This window comes from Physella acuta, unplaced genomic scaffold (genome assembly GCF_028476545.2).
Source record: "Physella acuta isolate Inbredline_101_S28 unplaced genomic scaffold, ASM2847654v3 ptg000622l, whole genome shotgun sequence".
NCBI lineage: Eukaryota > Metazoa > Mollusca > Gastropoda > Physidae > Physella > Physella acuta.
The window spans coordinates 518,639-536,563 of record NW_026732141.1 but is presented as its reverse complement, the minus strand read 5'-3'; the positions used below and the strand labels follow the sequence as shown (position 1 = coordinate 536,563).

The window sequence follows — 17,925 nt, the reverse complement described above, 5'->3', positions numbered from 1 at the left end:
TGTTTACTATAAATACAGGTTTTCTGTTGGCGATACTGAATTATATTTATGCAATGTCGATACCAATATACTCATGTTATGTCGATACCAATATACTCATGTTATGTCGAGACCAATATACTCATATGATGTCGAGACCAATATACTCATATGATGTCGAGACCAATATACTCATATGATGTCGAGACCAATATACTCATATGATGTCGATACCAATATACTTATTTGATGTCGATACCAATGTACTCATATGATGTCGATACCAATGTACTCATATAATGTTGTTACCAATATACTCATATGATGTCGATACCAATATACTCATATGATGTCGATACAAATGTACTCATATGATGTCGATACCAATATACTCATATGATGTCGATACCAATGTACTCATATGATGTCGATACCAATGTACTCATATGATGTCAATACCAATATACTCATATGATGTCGATACCAATGTACTCATATGATGTCGATACCAATATACTTATATGATGTCAATACCAATGTACTCATATGATGTCGATACCAATGTACTTATATGATGTCAATACCAATGTACTCATATGATGTCGATACCAATGTACTTATATGATGTCGATACCAATGTACTCATATGATGTCGATACCAATGTACTCATGTTCTCTTCACCTCAGTGCCAGTCGTACACCAAATTCTAGATCGCCCACAACGGCGCATCTGAACATCATGCTGTTGTGGTGAGGTGAATTGTGTAAAAAGTGTGTAGGGGACATTGTATTGTAGAAGTGTGTGGAACGTGTGTGGAACATTGTATTGTAGTAGTGTGTGTCGCGTGTTAGTTGTACAGTTAGGTCATGTGATGTCCAGGTATGCTGATGTGTATTTTGATGTTAATGTTTATGCTGTACGGAGTGAAAGAGGAAGCGACTGTGCTGCGTGGAGTGGGGTGGAGTGGGTGGTGTGGGTGTTCAATGGAGTGGGGTGGGTGTTGAGTGGAGTGGGTTGGGTTGGTTTAAGTGTTCAATGGAGTGGGGTGGGGTGGGTGAGGAGTGAAGTGGAGTGGTGTGGGGTTTGCGTGGAGTGGGGTGGAGTGGAGTGGAGTGGAGTGGGGTGGGTGTAGAGTGGAGTGGAGTGGAGTGGAGTGGGGTGGAGTGGTGTGGGTGTAGAGTGGAGTGGGGTGGAGTGGTGTGGGTGTAGAGTGGAGTGGGGTGGAGTGGGGTGGAGTGGAGTGGAGTGGAGTGGGGTGGGTGTAGAGTGGAGTGGAGTGGAGTGGGGTGGAGTGGAGTGGGTGTACAGTGGAGTGGAGTGGAGTGGAGTGGAGTGGAGTGGTGTGGGTGTAGAGTGGAGTGGAGTGGAGTGGGGTGAGTGGAGTGGGGTGGAGTGGAGTGGGGTGGAGTGGGGTGGAGTGGTGTGGTGTGGGTGTAGAGTGGAGTGGATGTTGCGTGGATTGGGTTGCGTGTTGAGTGGAGTGGGTAAGTTGGGGTGTTGCTTGGAGTGGGGTTGGGTGGGTTTTGCATGGAGTGGGGTGTGATGGTGTGGGTGTTGAAAAGAGTAGGTGAGAGTGGTCTATGGGGTGGTCAGATGGTGTACGTAGTGTATACTTTAAGCAAGATGGAATAAGATGAAATCGATTAAACACACGCTGTATCACTTCAATGACGTGTTAACTCCTGTACAGGCCCTTGAAATCCTCCCTCACAGTTGCTTTATTTAGAAATCTAATTTTATTTTTTATTGATTTCATAATTATTGATCCACCAGTTGTATGAGTTCAAAAGTTGTTTGGATGTCACAATAGGCACGAAAAGCTGGTTCCAAATTTTTGATGCCAGAAAGCATATTTTTCAACAAATTATTTGAACTGATAAAATAATTCTAAACGGCTTTTCAACCGCTTATATTCAATACAAAATATGAAAATGAGTGTAATCGATGGTTCCCAAAAAGCTTTAAGGTTTTAAAATGTAACTATAATTTTATCGCTTGCCATATTTTTAAAAAGATTTTTTTAAATTAGTATTATTACATAGACTTTTCATTACTTTTGTATTTATCCACCAGTTTTATGAGTTTTATGGATGCCTCAGTTCCATAGACAGTGAAACATTTTAGTTATAGAGGACAATCGCACTACTGTATAAAAACCACCATAGAGTTCGGTTAAAACAAGCACCCTAAGGTTTAATTTCAAAAACACCCTAGTCAGGTCCAAAAACCACTCTTCTGGCTGTAACAAAAACCACCTTCAGAGTGGAACAAAACCACCCACATCCCGAGGCCTGTCTATGACATCTACAATATTCTAGACCGTGTTCAACGATTGCAGCCGGTAATTATATCAAGGCAAGATTTGAACGCTACCATTCGTGGGGGTGTTCGTCTTAATGGGCGAGCCTAATTTGGGCTGGAGGAGAGGGGAGATAACGCGATTGCTTTCCTTGGGCTATGCGTCAAACTGTCAGATAACGGAAATGGTACGATGTCCAGAAATGATGGATGTCGCCAGTTCATCGGGATGTCATTTCCGGTGTCATGCTGCGCAAGGTTGTATGGGCAAATGAAAACAGGCAGCGGCCGTGCGACCACTATTTTCGGCCTTGGTTAACTTTCCAATCCAGTTTGGCTAAATTACTCACGTCTGCCATTTACATAAGTGTCTGAGACAAAAATTCCAGAGAAATCAAATACAGGAGACAAGCAAAGCTGCGGGACCAGGAAGTTCCATTAATGGCAGGGCCATTAAAATCTTTAGATGAATGCATAACATTTCAGATAAAATTAATGCCCGAATTTAAAACTCAAGAATACACTACATAGATATAATAGAAATCTTAGATTTAGACTCTCTATAGCACTTTATTTTACACCTCATTTTAACACCTCTAATTAGGACTCTTTCATGACTTCTAATTAGGACATTTAACACCTCTAATTAGGACATGTTCATGACTTCTAATTAGGACATTTAACACCTCTAATTAGGACACTTTCATGACTTCTAATTAGTACATTTAACACCTCTAATTAGGACATGTTCATGACTTCTAATTAGGACATTTAACACCTCTAATTAGGACACTTTCATGACTTCTAATTAGGACATTTAACACTTCTAATTAGGACATGTTCATGACTTCTAATTAGGACATTTAACACCTCTAATTAGGACATGTTCATGACTTCTAATTAGGAAATTTAACACCTCTAATTAGAACATGTTCATGACTTCTAATTAGGACATTTAACACTTCTAATTAGGACATGTTCATGACTTCTAATTAGGACATTTAACACCTCTAATTAGGACATGTTCATGACTTCTAATTAGGAAATTTAACACCTCTAATTAGAACATGTTCATGACTTCTAATTAGGACATTTAACACCTGTAATTAAGACACTTTTCATGACTTCTAATAGGACATCTTTTTCACCTCTAAAGGACACAGTTGTGAATAGTCGCGAATTTTTTCGAATGGTGTATAAAATAATTTGAAAATCGTGTGGTGTATTGTAAAAATAAATGTGGTTATATAAACTTTATTGAGGGGTTTAAGTTGGACTTTACTAAAGATGTATTTGGTGTTTGTCTTACGTAAGTGAAACTTTAGGTTATAAGTTAATCTTGATGAAAATAAATAGAAATGTAGCCTTTCTCTGGATTATATATATATATATATATATATATATATATATATATATATATATATATATATATATATATATATATATATATATATATATATATATATATATATTATATTGTTTGTCTGTTCGTTACATGAGAGCATCTGCATTATGTGTAAAAGTGTAAGTTACGTATTTACGTAGAGAATAAAGTTCTTTTTTTCTCAAAATATTATTTACAAAGTTATTTCAATAAGATAATTAAATTATTTATATATTCCATTACAAAACACCCTTTTAATTATACAAGTTCAGAACAAATACCTTATTTACTTATTTTCACAACAAACATAGCGGCTTCCGTGGTAAACCATGTTGCCCATTCAAAATTTTTACGCATTATAAAGCTAAATTTTCTGTCGGCTTTAGCTTTATCGACACTTCAGTTTGCTATTTTTATTAGGCTCCAACACTATTATAAATTTTCAATACAATATTCTTGGCAGTTCTTCTAATTTGAATATACAATAAATTTATCTTAATTTATGAACCCCGAAAAACACTATTATCCAAGGATAACGGGTAGTCTAGTTGATTTTAAAAATATTAAATTCATGAATTCCTGTAGGATTTTTTTTACGACCGATCCATATCAACAGTAATGATCGAACCCTGCTCGTCAAACTTGGCCCCTACATAATGCACTACAAGCCATCGATAAAATGTAAAACTAAATGTTCTACACTACAAAAAGTCTTACAAAACCTTCAATAAAATGTTATAACCTATCAAACAAATGTCCTCCGAAATTTCAAAGAAATCTCCAAGAAAATGACCTACATAATTTTTAACAAAATCTCTAACTAAATATCTAACAAAATCCCCGACAAAATCCCCAACAAAATCCCCAACAAAATCCCCAACAAAATCCCCAACAAAATTTCCAGAGTAAAAAAAAAAAGAAAACTCATCAGCTGTATTGAGATTTAGACGCAATTCTCTAATTAAAAACTCCCCCCCCCCCCCCACACACACACACACGCCCAGCATCCATCGGTGGTGAGAGAATTCCTTCTCCTGATCCTATTTACATGGAGAGAAAAGGCGTTACGTTAAATCAACATTTTAACCTCAGCATTTCCAGCGAGATAAATAATCCTCGCTCACCTCCAGAGATGAATAATCCTCCAATTAATCCACTCAGGCGGAGTAAACAGAAGGGAAAATTTATACAAGAGGGAGGAAGGGGTTACACAAGGACAAAATGTGTACAAGCAAAGGGGGGGGGGTTACGCTAGGACATAATGTGTACAAGCGGAGGGTAGTTTACACTAAGACATAATGTGTACAAGCAAAGGGGGGGGGGGGGTAACAGAAGGGCATATCATGTACAGGAGGGGGGTGTTAAAACAACGTCATATCTAAAGCTTTAATTTCCTTGACAGAGTTCATCAACCCAAAAACTTTAGCCCCCACCCCAACCTCGCCCACCCTCTATAATGTGAACACCTCCTGCGTGGCCTAGAGGGGTCAAGGTCAAGGTGAAGTCCAGTGTAGAAAATATTGGAGCAGCCCAGGCGTCCGGGGACATGGACGCCATCTTTAAATGGACGCCGTGATGTTAGGCAAATAGATTGATTAGGACGTGGGGGGGGGTAAGGACATATGGGTGGATTGGGGTATGTGTGGTGTGAGGGTGATTAGGTTGAAAGGACAGATGGTATGTGATGGTAGTTGAGTTATAATGGTAAGGCAGATAGGAGAATGATAATAGAGTAAAGGTATATAAAACGATATACGACTGTTGTGAGGGCAGATATTGTTGCGAAAGGGCATATGTAGGGCACTGTGATGACGCGGTAATTACCTTACGTGGGCTTAAAGCTGACACAAATAGTTTTAACGAGGTAGGCGTGAACTGCTTGCCACTGCCAGGAAAATATTTCTTCCCCAGAGAAAATTATTGGTCTTTAAATAATCATCAGAGTCGTGGAAATAAATAACTTAAGACTTACGTAATACCAAATGGTTTTGAAGTTTGAATAATGGGAAAATGTTTTAATTCGGTTGTTTACGACCTAACGGATTACGTAGAAAGTAAATTAATTGGAAATTAGGAAATAAATGGACACATTTTTGAACAATTGGGACAAAAATGGACACATCTTTGAACCCTTTTCTGAGACGTGCTGTACTTTATTGTGGAGACGCTACCCAAAAAGGGGAGTCTAAAAATAGCCCAGGACTGTAACGTCATCAGAAGGGGACAACTCGAGACCTCCGTGGAGAGACAACTGTTAATTTCTAACCGGCAAGTCTAATCAGTTCCGGTCGTATTGCCGGGATGTGGCCAGTCACAGAATATTACATTTATCCCGGCCACTTTTAGCAGGGTACACGCTGGGTTGTCGTCCTTTTCTTTACAAGCTCGGTTGCCGTCCCTTTCTCTACAAACTGGGTAGTCACCCCTTTCTCTACAAACTGGGTAGTCGCCCCTTTCTCTACAAACTGGGTACTCGCCCTTTTCTCTACAAACTGGGCAGTCCCCCCCCCCCTTTCTCTACAAACTGGGTGGTCGCCCCTCTCTCTCTACAAACTGGGTAGTCGCCCCTTTCTCTACAATTTGAGTAGTCCCCCCTCCCTCTCTACAATTTGGGTAGTCGCCCCTTTCTCTACAAACTGGGTAGTCCCCCCTCCCTCTCTACAATTTGAGTAGTCGCCTCTTTCTCTACAAACTGGGTAGTCCCCCCTCCCTCTCTACAATTTGAGTAGTCGCCCCTTTCTCTACAAACTGGGTAGTCGCCCCTTTCTCTAAAAACTGGGTAGTCGCCCCTTTCTCTACAAACTGGGTAGTCGCCCCTTTCTCTACAAACTGGGTAGTCGCCCCTTTCTCTACAAACTGGGTAGTCCTCCCCCCCCCCCCCCCCCTTTCGCTACAAACTGGGCAGTCGCCCTGTTTCTCTATCCTTCTCCTTTTCACGTCATTCCCTTATTTTCTTTGACAACAACAAGAAAAAAAAATTCCCTCGCACTTTCTTCCGTGTGAAAATAAACAAAAAAAAATTAAAGATAGCACCCACTTTTTACTTTCTCGTATATACGAAGTATAGAGAAAGTATTGTAATCGTGCAAAAAAAAAAATCGAGATTTTTACAAATCTCGACGTTTTACACCTCACTGATACGGAAAAACATAATTTTGCAATCTTGTCCGTATGTCTGTGTGTGTGTGTGTCTGTCTGTGTGTGTGTCCGTGTGTAAACACGATAACTTGAGTACCGTTACAGCTAGGTTGATGAAATTTCATATATAAGTATTTTATCAAAATCGTAGATCCGTATCAACTTTTGAGCGATTTCCGATAACCGGAAGTGGTACTTTTCCTACTTTGAATTTTTTAAAAGCCTATAACTTGAGTACTATTTCAGATAGATAAATGAAATTTCACATGTAAGTAAAAGATCTAATTCTCTACCTTCTGTTAAATTTTGAGTAATTTCCGTTGACTGGAAGTAGTAATTTACGCTACTTCCGATTTCTCAAAAAACTAATGTAAATTTTAAAAGTACTAATAATATTGCGCACTATTATGCGCTTTTTTTATTTGCGTTCACTTGGTGTGCAATTAATTTGTCTACGAGATTTTATTCTATTTTTAAAACTTTAAGTATTTAAAATGGATTAAAAATCATGTCTATAGCCCGAGTTTCCATTCCCTGTTATTTTATATAAGAATATTCGAGAAAGTTTAGGGGAGATCACTCCCGGTTTATTTTTTAAACAGACACAAATGATCAAATTTAAACTCCCCTAAAATTTGAAAACGATTATTTTTAGGTGACAGTTTTGCATCTAAATTGTAGATATAGATGCAATGTTTCTTTAAGACATTTTTCTCGGGGAGATGCTCTTGAAATTTCGGGGGCGAGGGGGGGGGGGGGGGGGGGGCGAGCAATAGTTAAAGACTAGTCAGGTAGACGAAATTTCATGTATGAAATGTGAAAGTAATCCAAACATAAAATCTTACACAGTGAAATTTTAGAGTCATAGAGTTCCAACACAAATAAAATAGTAATTACCGGTTACCGGAAATAGTTGAAAAGTTTATGGAAACCTGCGCAGATCATTTAATACTATTAATTGAAATTTCCTCCACCTAACATAGTGGTACGTATGTTATTTTGAGAAACCGGAAGTAGAGTAAGTGCCATTACCGGCTACCGGAAATCACTCACAGTTGTTAGAAAACAACAGATTGGATACTATAATTTTATATGAAATATTGTCAACCTAACTAAAACGGTACTTTATTTATCGTATTCACATACACAGAAACAGACAGATACAGGGAGGTGTAAAACGATTTTCGCACGACTACAGTACTTCCTCTATTTCCGTATACGAGAAGTTAAAAAGTTTTGTTTTTGTAGCTCGCCGTGTTGATTCTGACCACTCTGCTGCCTGAGGCCTCTGGCCGGCTATGTAATCTATTATTGGCAGGATTAGTCCGCCTTTGTCTGTCAAGAAACTTAGTATTCCAGCCCGGACGGGGCGAAATTTGGCTCAATTAAGGATATCGATTACACTGGTCGATCATCGCGTGCGAAGACAATCAGAGCTGCCAGATAAATATGTTGAAAAGTCGCCAGAGAGACTGTCTGAAAGATACCAGATATATCTTGTTGAGAGGTCGCTAGAGAGGATATCTAAAAGCTGCCAGATAAATATATTGAGAAGAAGCCACACATAATATTTAAAAAGTTTGCCTGATAAATATGTTGAAAAGTCGAGAAAGATGACAGATAAAAGTTGCCAGATAAATATTTTAAAAGGTCGCCAGAAAAATATACCTAAATGTTGGTAGAATAATACATTCAAAGTCGTCAGAGATTTCTAAAAGAAGCCAAAATCCAGTCATCTCTAACGCTCAACTGATCAACTCATAAGTCATCTCTATCGCTTAAATAATAAACTCATAAGTCATCTATAACGGTCAAATAATAAACTCATAAGTCATCTCTATCACTCAAATAATAAACTCATAAGTCATCTCTATCGCTCAAAAAATAAACTAATAAGTCATCTCTAACGCTAACAGGTCATTAACCCAAACAGTTTCATAAAGTTTCTCTCACTGTTTAAAGTGTCAGCTGACATCCGTTTTAAAATTGCATTAAACGTGTCATTATCTGAACCAAAGTTTTCTTTATCTAAATTAAACTTCTCATTATCTGAACCAAAGTTTTCTTTATCTAAATTAAACTTGTCATTATCTGTGAACCAAAGTTTTCTTTATCTAAATTAAACTTCTCATTATCTGTGAACCAAAGTTTTCTTTATCTAAATCAAACTTCTCATTATCTGAACCAAAGTTTTCTTTATCTGAATTAAACTTGTCATCATCTGAATTAAAATTCTCATTATCTGAAGTAATTTTGTGATTATCTGAAATGAATGTGTACATATCTGAATTAAACTTCTCATTATCTGAACCAAAGTTTTCTTTATCTAAATCAAACTTCTCATTGTCTGAACCAAAGTTTTCTTTATCTAAATCAAACTTCTCATTATCTGAACCAAAGTTTTCTTTATCTAAATCAAACTTCTCATTATCTGAACCAAAGTTTTCTTTATCTAAATCAAACTTCTCATTATCTGAACCAAAGTTTTCTTTATCTAAATCAAACTTCTCATTATCTGAACCAAAGTTTTCTTTATCTAAATCAAACTTCTCATTATCTGAACCAAAGTTTTCTTTATCTAAATCAAACTTCTCATTATCTGAACCAAAGTTTTCTTTATCTAAATCAAACTTCTCATTATCTGAACCAAAGTTTTCTTTATCTAAATCAAACTTCTCATTATCTGAACCAAAGTTTTCTTTATCTAAATCAAACTTCTCATTATCTGAACCAAAGTTTTCTTTATCTAAATCAAACTTCTCATTATCTGAACCAAAGTTTTCTTTATCTAAATCAAACTTCTCATTATCTGAACCAAAGTTTTCTTTATCTAAATCAAACTTCTCATTATCTGAACCAAAGTTTTCTTTATCTAAATCAAACTTCTCATTATCTGAACCAAAGTTTTCTTTATCTAAATCAAACTTCTCATTATCTGAACCAAAGTTTTCTTTATCTAAATCAAACTTCTCATTATCTGAACCAAAGTTTTCTTTATCTAAATCAAACTTCTCATTATCTGAACCAAAGTTTTCTTTATCTAAATCAAACTTCTCATTATCTGAACCAAAGTTTTCTTTATCTAAATCAAACTTCTCATTATCTGAACCAAAGTTTTCTTTATCTAAATCAAACTTCTCATTATCTGAACCAAAGTTTTCTTTATCTAAATCAAACTTCTCATTATCTGAACCAAAGTTTTCTTTATCTAAATCAAACTTCTCATTATCTGAACCAAAGTTTTCTTTATCTAAATCAAACTTCTCATTATCTGAACCAAAGTTTTCTTTATCTAAATCAAACTTCTCATTATCTGAACCAAAGTTTTCTTTATCTAAATCAAACTTCTCATTATCTGAACCAAAGTTTTCTTTATCTAAATCAAACTTCTCATTATCTGAACCAAAGTTTTCTTTATCTAAATCAAACTTCTCATTATCTGAACCAAAGTTTTCTTTATCTAAATCAAACTTCTCATTATCTGAACCAAAGTTTTCTTTATCTAAATTAAACTTCTCATTGTCTGAATCAAACTTGTCACTATATGAATAACCGTGCGGTTATCTGAATTAAGCTTGTCATCATCTGAAGTAAACTTCTTATTATATGAAGTAATTTTGTACATTTCGGAATCAAACGTGTCATTATCTGAATTAAACTTGTCATTATCTGAACAACGTTTGGGGGAAAAGTGATGTTAACACTTTAAATATATGTAGTGTATTTCGGGATCTGTATAGAAAAAATTGTTACATTGGAGTATTAAGACACTATATGCCTCCCCCACCTGTAGGTCCCCCCTCCCCCTCCATAGCTCCTACCCACCCCTTCACCTAAATCAAGTCTCTTTCCTTAAATAAATAGTTAGCCTTGATATAGAATACACAGTTTTTTTTGTTTCGATTAAATCTTTAACGTCCATGACCAACGTGCACCCTATTATTTATAGTTGATGAATATGATACCAATGTAATTTAATACTTTTAAAAACGATTTTAACAATATCACGTCTCATATTATAATCCTCATTCAAAATAACTTACTGTTTCGTTGAATGGTCATTTTAAGTTTTAATCGGTTTAATCAGGTTAAATTGGTTTAATTAATATTGATTTATGTTTTCGCGTCACAATTTTGTTTTTATCCATCGCGCATTTGCCGTTCCGCATGACTAATCGCGTCAACGATGACTGACTAACATATGTTGCCAGTATACACCTTTCCCTCCGCCTTCTGCTACACACATCACAACATATGGTATGCACATATAATATGTAGTGCTACACACATCATAATATATAGTCTACACTACACACATTACAACACATGGTATGCACATATCATAATATATGGTCTACACATATCATAATATGTAGTGCAAGATACACCATAATATATGGTGCTACACATCAAAATATATGGTGCTACACATCCCAATACATGGTGTTAAAGAATCAGGTTTATTTAAAGATCTGATTGACAAGTTTGTCTAATTATAGCCACCACATAGCCTGCATCAACTTGTAGACCATTATAAAAACGTTGCAAACAAAATATTTCAAGGATGTTTATAAAAATAAAATCGATTTTAATTTATAAGTATTCAAGTAACAGAATTAATGATAGTTTAACTAAGATATTATTTACTAGTCTGTTGAACAATAAAAACAGATTTTAGTTACTTCTTAGTTCTAGCTAGCTGCTAAAACTTGTATCTTAGCTCTAGCTAGCTACTAAAACTTGTATCTTAGCTCTAGCTAGCTGCTAAAACGTGTATCTTAGCTCTAGCTAGCTACTAAAACTTGTATCTTAGCTCTAGCTAGCTGCTAAAACTTTTATCTTAGCTCTAGCTAGCTGCTAAAACTTGTATCTTAGCTCTAGCTAGCTACTAAAACATGTATCTTAGCTCTAGCTAGCTGCTGAAACTTGTATCTTAGCTCTAGCTAGCTGCTAAAACTTGTATCTTAGCTCTAGCTAGCTACTAAAACTTGTATCTTAGCTGTAGCTAGCTACTAAAACTTGTATCTTAGCTCTAGCTAGCTGCTAAAATTTGTATCTTAGCTCTAGCTAACTGCTAAAACTTGTATCTTAGCTCTAGCTAACTACTAAAACTTGTATCTTAGCTCTAGCTATCTACTAAAACTTGTATCTTAGCTCTATCTAACTACTAAAACTTGTATCTAAGCTGTAGCTAGCTACTAAAACGTGCATCTTAGCGCTAGCTAGTTACTAAAACTTGTATCTTAGCTCTAGCTAGTTACTAAAACTTGTATCTTAGCTCTAGCTAGTTACTAAAACTTGTATCTTAGCTCTAGCTAGTTACTAAAACTTGTATCTTAGCTCTAGCTAGCTGCTAAAACTTTTATCTTAGCTCTAGCTAGCTGCTAAAACTTGTATCTTAGCTCTAGCTAGCTGCTAAAACTTGTATCTTAGCTTTAGCTAGCTGCTGAAACTTGTATCTTAGCTCTAGCTAGCTGCTAAAACTTGTATCTTAGCTCTAGCTAGCTACTAAAACTTGTATCTTAGCTCTAGCTAGCTACTAAAACTTGTATCTTAGCTCTAGCTAGCTGCTAAAATTTGTATTTTAGCTCTAGCTAACTGCTAAAACTTGTATCTTAGCTCTAGCTAGCTGCTAAAACTTGTATCTTAGCTCTAGCTAACTACTAAAACTTGTATCTTAGCTCTAGCTAGCAACTAAAACTTGTATCTTAGCTTGATAAAAATTTTAAAATGTCAACACAGATACATTAATATTAGGACACATTAAAGCTACGCACGCCAACGTTACGACACACATAGATCAGGACACACCAGGATCAGTACGCACCGACAAACTAAGCTAGGACACACGGAAATAACGACACACTGAAAGCAGGACACACGAAGTTCAAGGCACACCAAGATAAGAACATACCAAGGACAGGACACACGAAGGTCAAACGAAGGTCAGGACACACGAAGGTCAGGACACACCAAGGTCAGGACGCACTAAGATAAGCACATACCCCACACTAATTACGCTTACCCCAAAACACGCACCAACCTCACAACCCACACCATAATAAGAACAGGACACACCAAGAACAGGACACACGAAGGCTCACATAAGAACGATCGTAGATAAAGCATTAGAGAAGGAAGATGTTCCAAAAAAAAACAATACGGATTATCAAAATCAAGAATAAAAATTAACAAAAAAAAAAAGAAAAATTAACAAATTAACAAATGAAATTAACAAATGACAGTTCTCGGCCATCTTTTACAAATGTCCCTAGATTTGTGCAACATTTTGAATGCCCTTAACGCTGTGATTGTTGTTGGACATTTTGAATGCCATGGAGGCTGTTGTTCTCGCCAAACTGAATGTCCTAACATTTGGTGTTGTGTTTAAACGCGACCGAATGAATTGTTAGCCGCATGTCAAGACATCAACACAACAGAGGAAAAATCACCCTGTCCCGTTACCCCCCCCCCCCCCCCCCATTCCGTCTTAGGTCTGCTGAAGTGTGTTCTCCGTCTGCTGACAAGAACGTCTTGAGCTGATACAAGGCGCCATCTTTCTCCCCGCGCCCATTCTGTTCATGTCGAGTTTTTCTTCAATTAATTTTTTGTCTCTTCCTCAATGATTGTGGATAAATTAATTTTTTATTGATGGTCTCTTCACTTAATGATCGTGTACATTTCTAGAGTTCAAGCTTCAAGTTTTATGGGCAACACTTAAAAAATAATTGTCGAATCAGACACATGAGTTTATTTTTATGCTGATCTGTGTCCAAAAATAGCCTGGTGTCATTGAGTTCACTCGGATGTTAATGTTTTTTTTTTCCTATGATGATGCTACCCTATTTTAGCTCTAAAACACATGCAAATTTATTTTTATCCTATAAATCAACATGGATGTAATAGTGTGATATTTCCACGAACTTATTTCTTGAACTCGAAATTGGAAGAACATTCCATGAGTGATGTGAAAAATTGAAAAATTTAAGCGTGACAACAGATAGAAAACAATTTACTCTGGTTGACACGCTCAAGTTACTGAGAATTATAAACTTAAGAGAAACATTTTTAAAGTTGACTGTCACGCGTGTTTATGTAATATTTAGTCAAAAAAAAAATTGCGATTCGAGGTTTAATCGCTTTGAATTATGAGCCGTAATTCCGGTTACAAACTAACTTCTCTTTGGCTAAAAATATCCGAAACGACCTGAAAAATTGGACCATGCGCACTTTTATAAATTGGCGTTTTGTTTTTGTATTTTAGATTACAGAAAAGTCAAGCAGAGTTTCGCAAAAGCTATTTTTGCGTGCCGATAAACGAAGCTAAAGCCGTAACTCAATTAGAAGTGACTTACTTTTGGCCAGATTTTCAAGAATTCTGCGACTAAAATGATTTGAAGCATAATCCACAGCGGGTGTGACAGAGTTGCTCAGCCGTTAAATATAAGCAACCTAGTTTATATTCGTCAGATGTCGGCAAACTTTGCCGTCTGCCGGCTCGTATTGACTTGTTTTCATGGCGGAAACTGAAAGTGGGAATAATGAGGGGAAGTAATTCTTGTAACAGCTTGTACTTGATTATAGGCCTTGCTGGGAGTGGCTCCATTTTGGGTTGAAAGTCAGGGAACTGATCAATATGAGACCAAATATTTCGACCTCGGTGTTTGTTATTTGGTTATAATCACAATTAAATTAATTAAATTGGCGGGGTCACACGTTTTAAATTGTGTTCGTATAAGGATGGGAGGGGTGGGAAGGGAGGGAGGGAGTGGGGTTGTAAATAAAGTGAAGAATGCGAACAGATGTCAATGTTTTAAGTGTCGATCGTTAACAACAAAGTGTTGTGCTTGATAAATACACTGTGGTATGTGGGCGCAGGGAGGGGGAGGGCTGTCGGAAGCCTATTACTGGGTTGTCACATAGCCTTACACGGTTGTCACTTAGCCTAAGACCACACAACCCACACAACCCACACAACCCACACCAACCACACAACCCACACCACACCAACCACACAACCCACACCACACCAACCACACAACCCTCTCTAACCACACTCACCAAACTAACCACACAACCCACACAACCCACACCACACCAACCACACAACCCTCTCTAACCACACTCACCAAACTAACCACACAACCCACTTTAACCACACTAACCCCACAACCCACACTCACCGAACTAACCACACAACCCACACTAACCCCACACCTATTATTGAGCTTAGACAGTCTTGTAAATGTTTTAGCTTTAGCTGCCGAGAGCTGATTTGGTGACGTCATTAGCAGTTAGGACAGGGGCGATAACTACCGTCTGCTCCCCCCCTGCCTGGGTCAAACATCTGGACTTTCTCACAGCGTCCTTTACCCGGGTTATATGGAGTTATGTCCCCTTTTTCGGTTTTGTCCCCATGTTTGGGTTCTGTTGAGTTATGTCCCCGTGTTTGGGTTCTGTGGAGTTATGTCCCCGTGTTTGAGTGTTGTTGAGTTATGTCCCCGTGTTTGGGTTCTGTGGAGTTATGTCCCCGTGTTTGAGTGTTGTTGAGTTATGTCCCCGTGTTTGGGTTCTGTGGAGTTAAGTCCCCGTGTTTGGGTTCTGTGGAGTTATGTCCCCGTGTTTGGGTTCTGTGGAATTATGTCCCCGTGTTTGGGTTCTGTGGAGTTATGTCCCCGTGTTTGGGTTCTGTGGAGTTATGTCCCCGTGTTTGGGTTCTGTAGAGTTATGTCCCTGTGTTTGGGTTCTGTTGAGTTATGTCCCCGTGTTTGGGTTCTGTGGAGTTATGTCCCCGTGTTTGGGTTCTGTGGAGTTATGTCCCCGTGTTTGGGTTCTGTGGAGTTATGTCCCCGTGTTTGGGTTCTGTGGAGTTATGTCCCCGTGTTTGGGTTCTGTGGAGTTATGTCCCCGTGTTTGGGTTCTGTGGAGTTATGTCCCCGTGTTTAGGTTCTGTGGAGTTAAGTCCCCGTGTTTGGGTTCTGTGGAGTTATTTCCCCGTGTTTGGGTTCTGTGGAGTTATGTCCCCATGTTTAGGTACTGTGGAGTTATGTCCCCGTGTTTGGGTTCTGTGGAGTTATGTCCCCGTGTTTGGGTTCTGTGGAGTTATGTCCCCGTGTTAAGGCTATGTGGAGTTATGTCCCCGTGTTTAGGTTCTGTGGAGTTATGTCCCCGTGTTTGGGTTCTGTGGAGTTATGTCCCCGTGTTTGGGTTCTGTGGAGTTATGTCCCCGTGTTTAGGTTCTGTGGAGTTATGTCCCCGTGTTTGGGTTCTATGAAGTATCAAAACTTGAGTGTTTTATAAACGACCCTCGGCTTCCCGTCCCCACCCTGTGGTCTAGCATCGTGTACAGGACAACACCAGTGATGTACTCACCTTGAGGTAACAACAGGTTTCTGTCAGTCACGTGACCAGATAAACCAGGGGCTACACCCAGGTGTAGGGTCGAGGCGTGTGCAGGGAAAAGTTTTTTTATGTATTAATTTTATCAGCTGCCTTCCTTTTTCTCAAAGCCCACAAAATGTCAAGCTCTGTTCACCTAAGGTTTTTTTTTTTTGTGTATCTGCGTTACGCCGATTAAACGCAGTCAACTCAAATCAATCAGAAATGTTAAAGCTACTAAAACCCGATGACAATTTAAAATACCATTGAGCCAAGACAGAGCTTAATCATTTATCGATCACGATTTCGCAGACGTGAGCAAAATATGACCACCTTACTGCTATCCTTCCTGTCAGTATTTTTCTCACACGACCTTTACGTTACGTGTCTGGCACCACAAGCAACGGTTACTCCTGGAATCAGCCGGACAGACTGACCCAGGACTGGAGAGATAATTGTTGGACGGTCACCGTACACCACGTATGACGTAAACAGCAGACGTGATGACGCTAAATAAAACAGACACTGTGAGGGGACGGCCCAGAGAGGTCGAAGAAATATCCATGTGGTAAGGAAAACATTAGGTAATTAAATGACACGTAATTCCCCATTGTTGATGGTTTCACTTCGTAGCTTTTGAGTAGTGACTGGTATTTATTATAACATAGGGGACTTAGGTTAAATTGTAGTTAAATTGACCTCATAATACATGCCAGTTTACTGAAAATATTCATGGAAGTGAGACCACTCCCCTGTCAAACCCCCTGTCCTACTCCCATGTCCCACCCCTGTCCCAACCCCTGTCCCACCCTCTGTCCACCCCTGTCTACGCCTCTGATACATTCATGTCTATTTATATCCATGTGTATCTGTGTGTTCTGGTAGTTTCTGTGTCACGTGTCAACCTGATGAGTGACGTCCATTAATTAGCCATGCGCAGATTGCTGCATTAACACATGTTAATTAGTGAGCGGCGGAGGGTAGATACATTCATGCATAATTGACCAGATTTGGGGGAACAACAGGGGTACATTCACACAAATAACAAACTAGTGAGTGATATTCACACAAATAACAACCTAGTGAGTGATATTCACACAAATAACAACCTAAAGATATTCACACAAATAACAACTTAGTGAGTGATATTCACACAAATAACAACTTAGTGAGTGATATTCACACAAATAACAACCTAGTGAGTGATATTCACACAAATAACAACCTAAAGATATTCACACAAATAACAATCTAGTGAGTGATATTCATTCAAATAACAACCTGGTGTGTGATATTCACACAATAACAACCTTGTGAGTGATATTCACACAACTAATGGTACACACACTCAGGAAACGTGGCATCAACGAAAGGGGAAAGAAAGGGAGTGAAATCAAGACAGTGACAACCTTTGACCTTTAATGCCTTCCCGAGTAAAAATAAAACCGATTAAATTAGGTGGGACACGTTTTACATATATATCTAAGTATTAAGTTTCAATCAACTTTTTATCGATTTCTGTAAACCGGAAGTGATATACGGTGTATATCTGGCTTCTCAAAAACCGATAACTTGAGTACACTTTCAGATAGGTTTACACAAAAGGCCTGAAAGTCTATGTAATCATACTAATTTTTTTTTAAATCTAACAATTATTTTATCAATTCAAATATTTTCAAACCTGCCCTTAACCTCTCCTTGAAGTCAACCGGAATGGCCAGGGAGAGTAAAAAGGAGTAAAACAAAA

The 17,925-nt window shown here is 38.0% G+C and overlaps 2 protein-coding genes across 3 annotated transcripts in view; both read right to left on the bottom strand.

Moving 5' to 3' along the window:
* The window catches only part of LOC131948086 (G-protein coupled receptor daf-37-like), a 35,488-nt gene that overhangs the window by 8,833 nt on the left and 8,730 nt on the right, over positions 1-17,925 (bottom strand). The window contains exon 1 of one of the 2 annotated variants that reach the window (XM_059309592.1): positions 14,156-14,237. The exons of the other annotated variant lie outside the window; for it this stretch is intronic. The gene's annotated coding sequence lies outside the window, so the exon portion shown is untranslated. Of the gene's footprint in view, positions 1-14,155; positions 14,238-17,925 lie in introns of those variants that run through there. 2 annotated transcript variants of the gene reach the window in all.
* On the bottom strand, positions 8,915-10,862 carry LOC131948043 (uncharacterized protein DDB_G0290685-like). Its single transcript, XM_059309509.1, has 3 exons — positions 10,844-10,862; positions 10,424-10,469; positions 8,915-10,340 (listed from the first exon to the last, which is right to left on the bottom strand). The coding sequence occupies exons 1-3, from the start codon at positions 10,860-10,862 to the stop codon at positions 8,915-8,917; spliced, it is 1,491 nt and encodes a 496-aa protein (XP_059165492.1).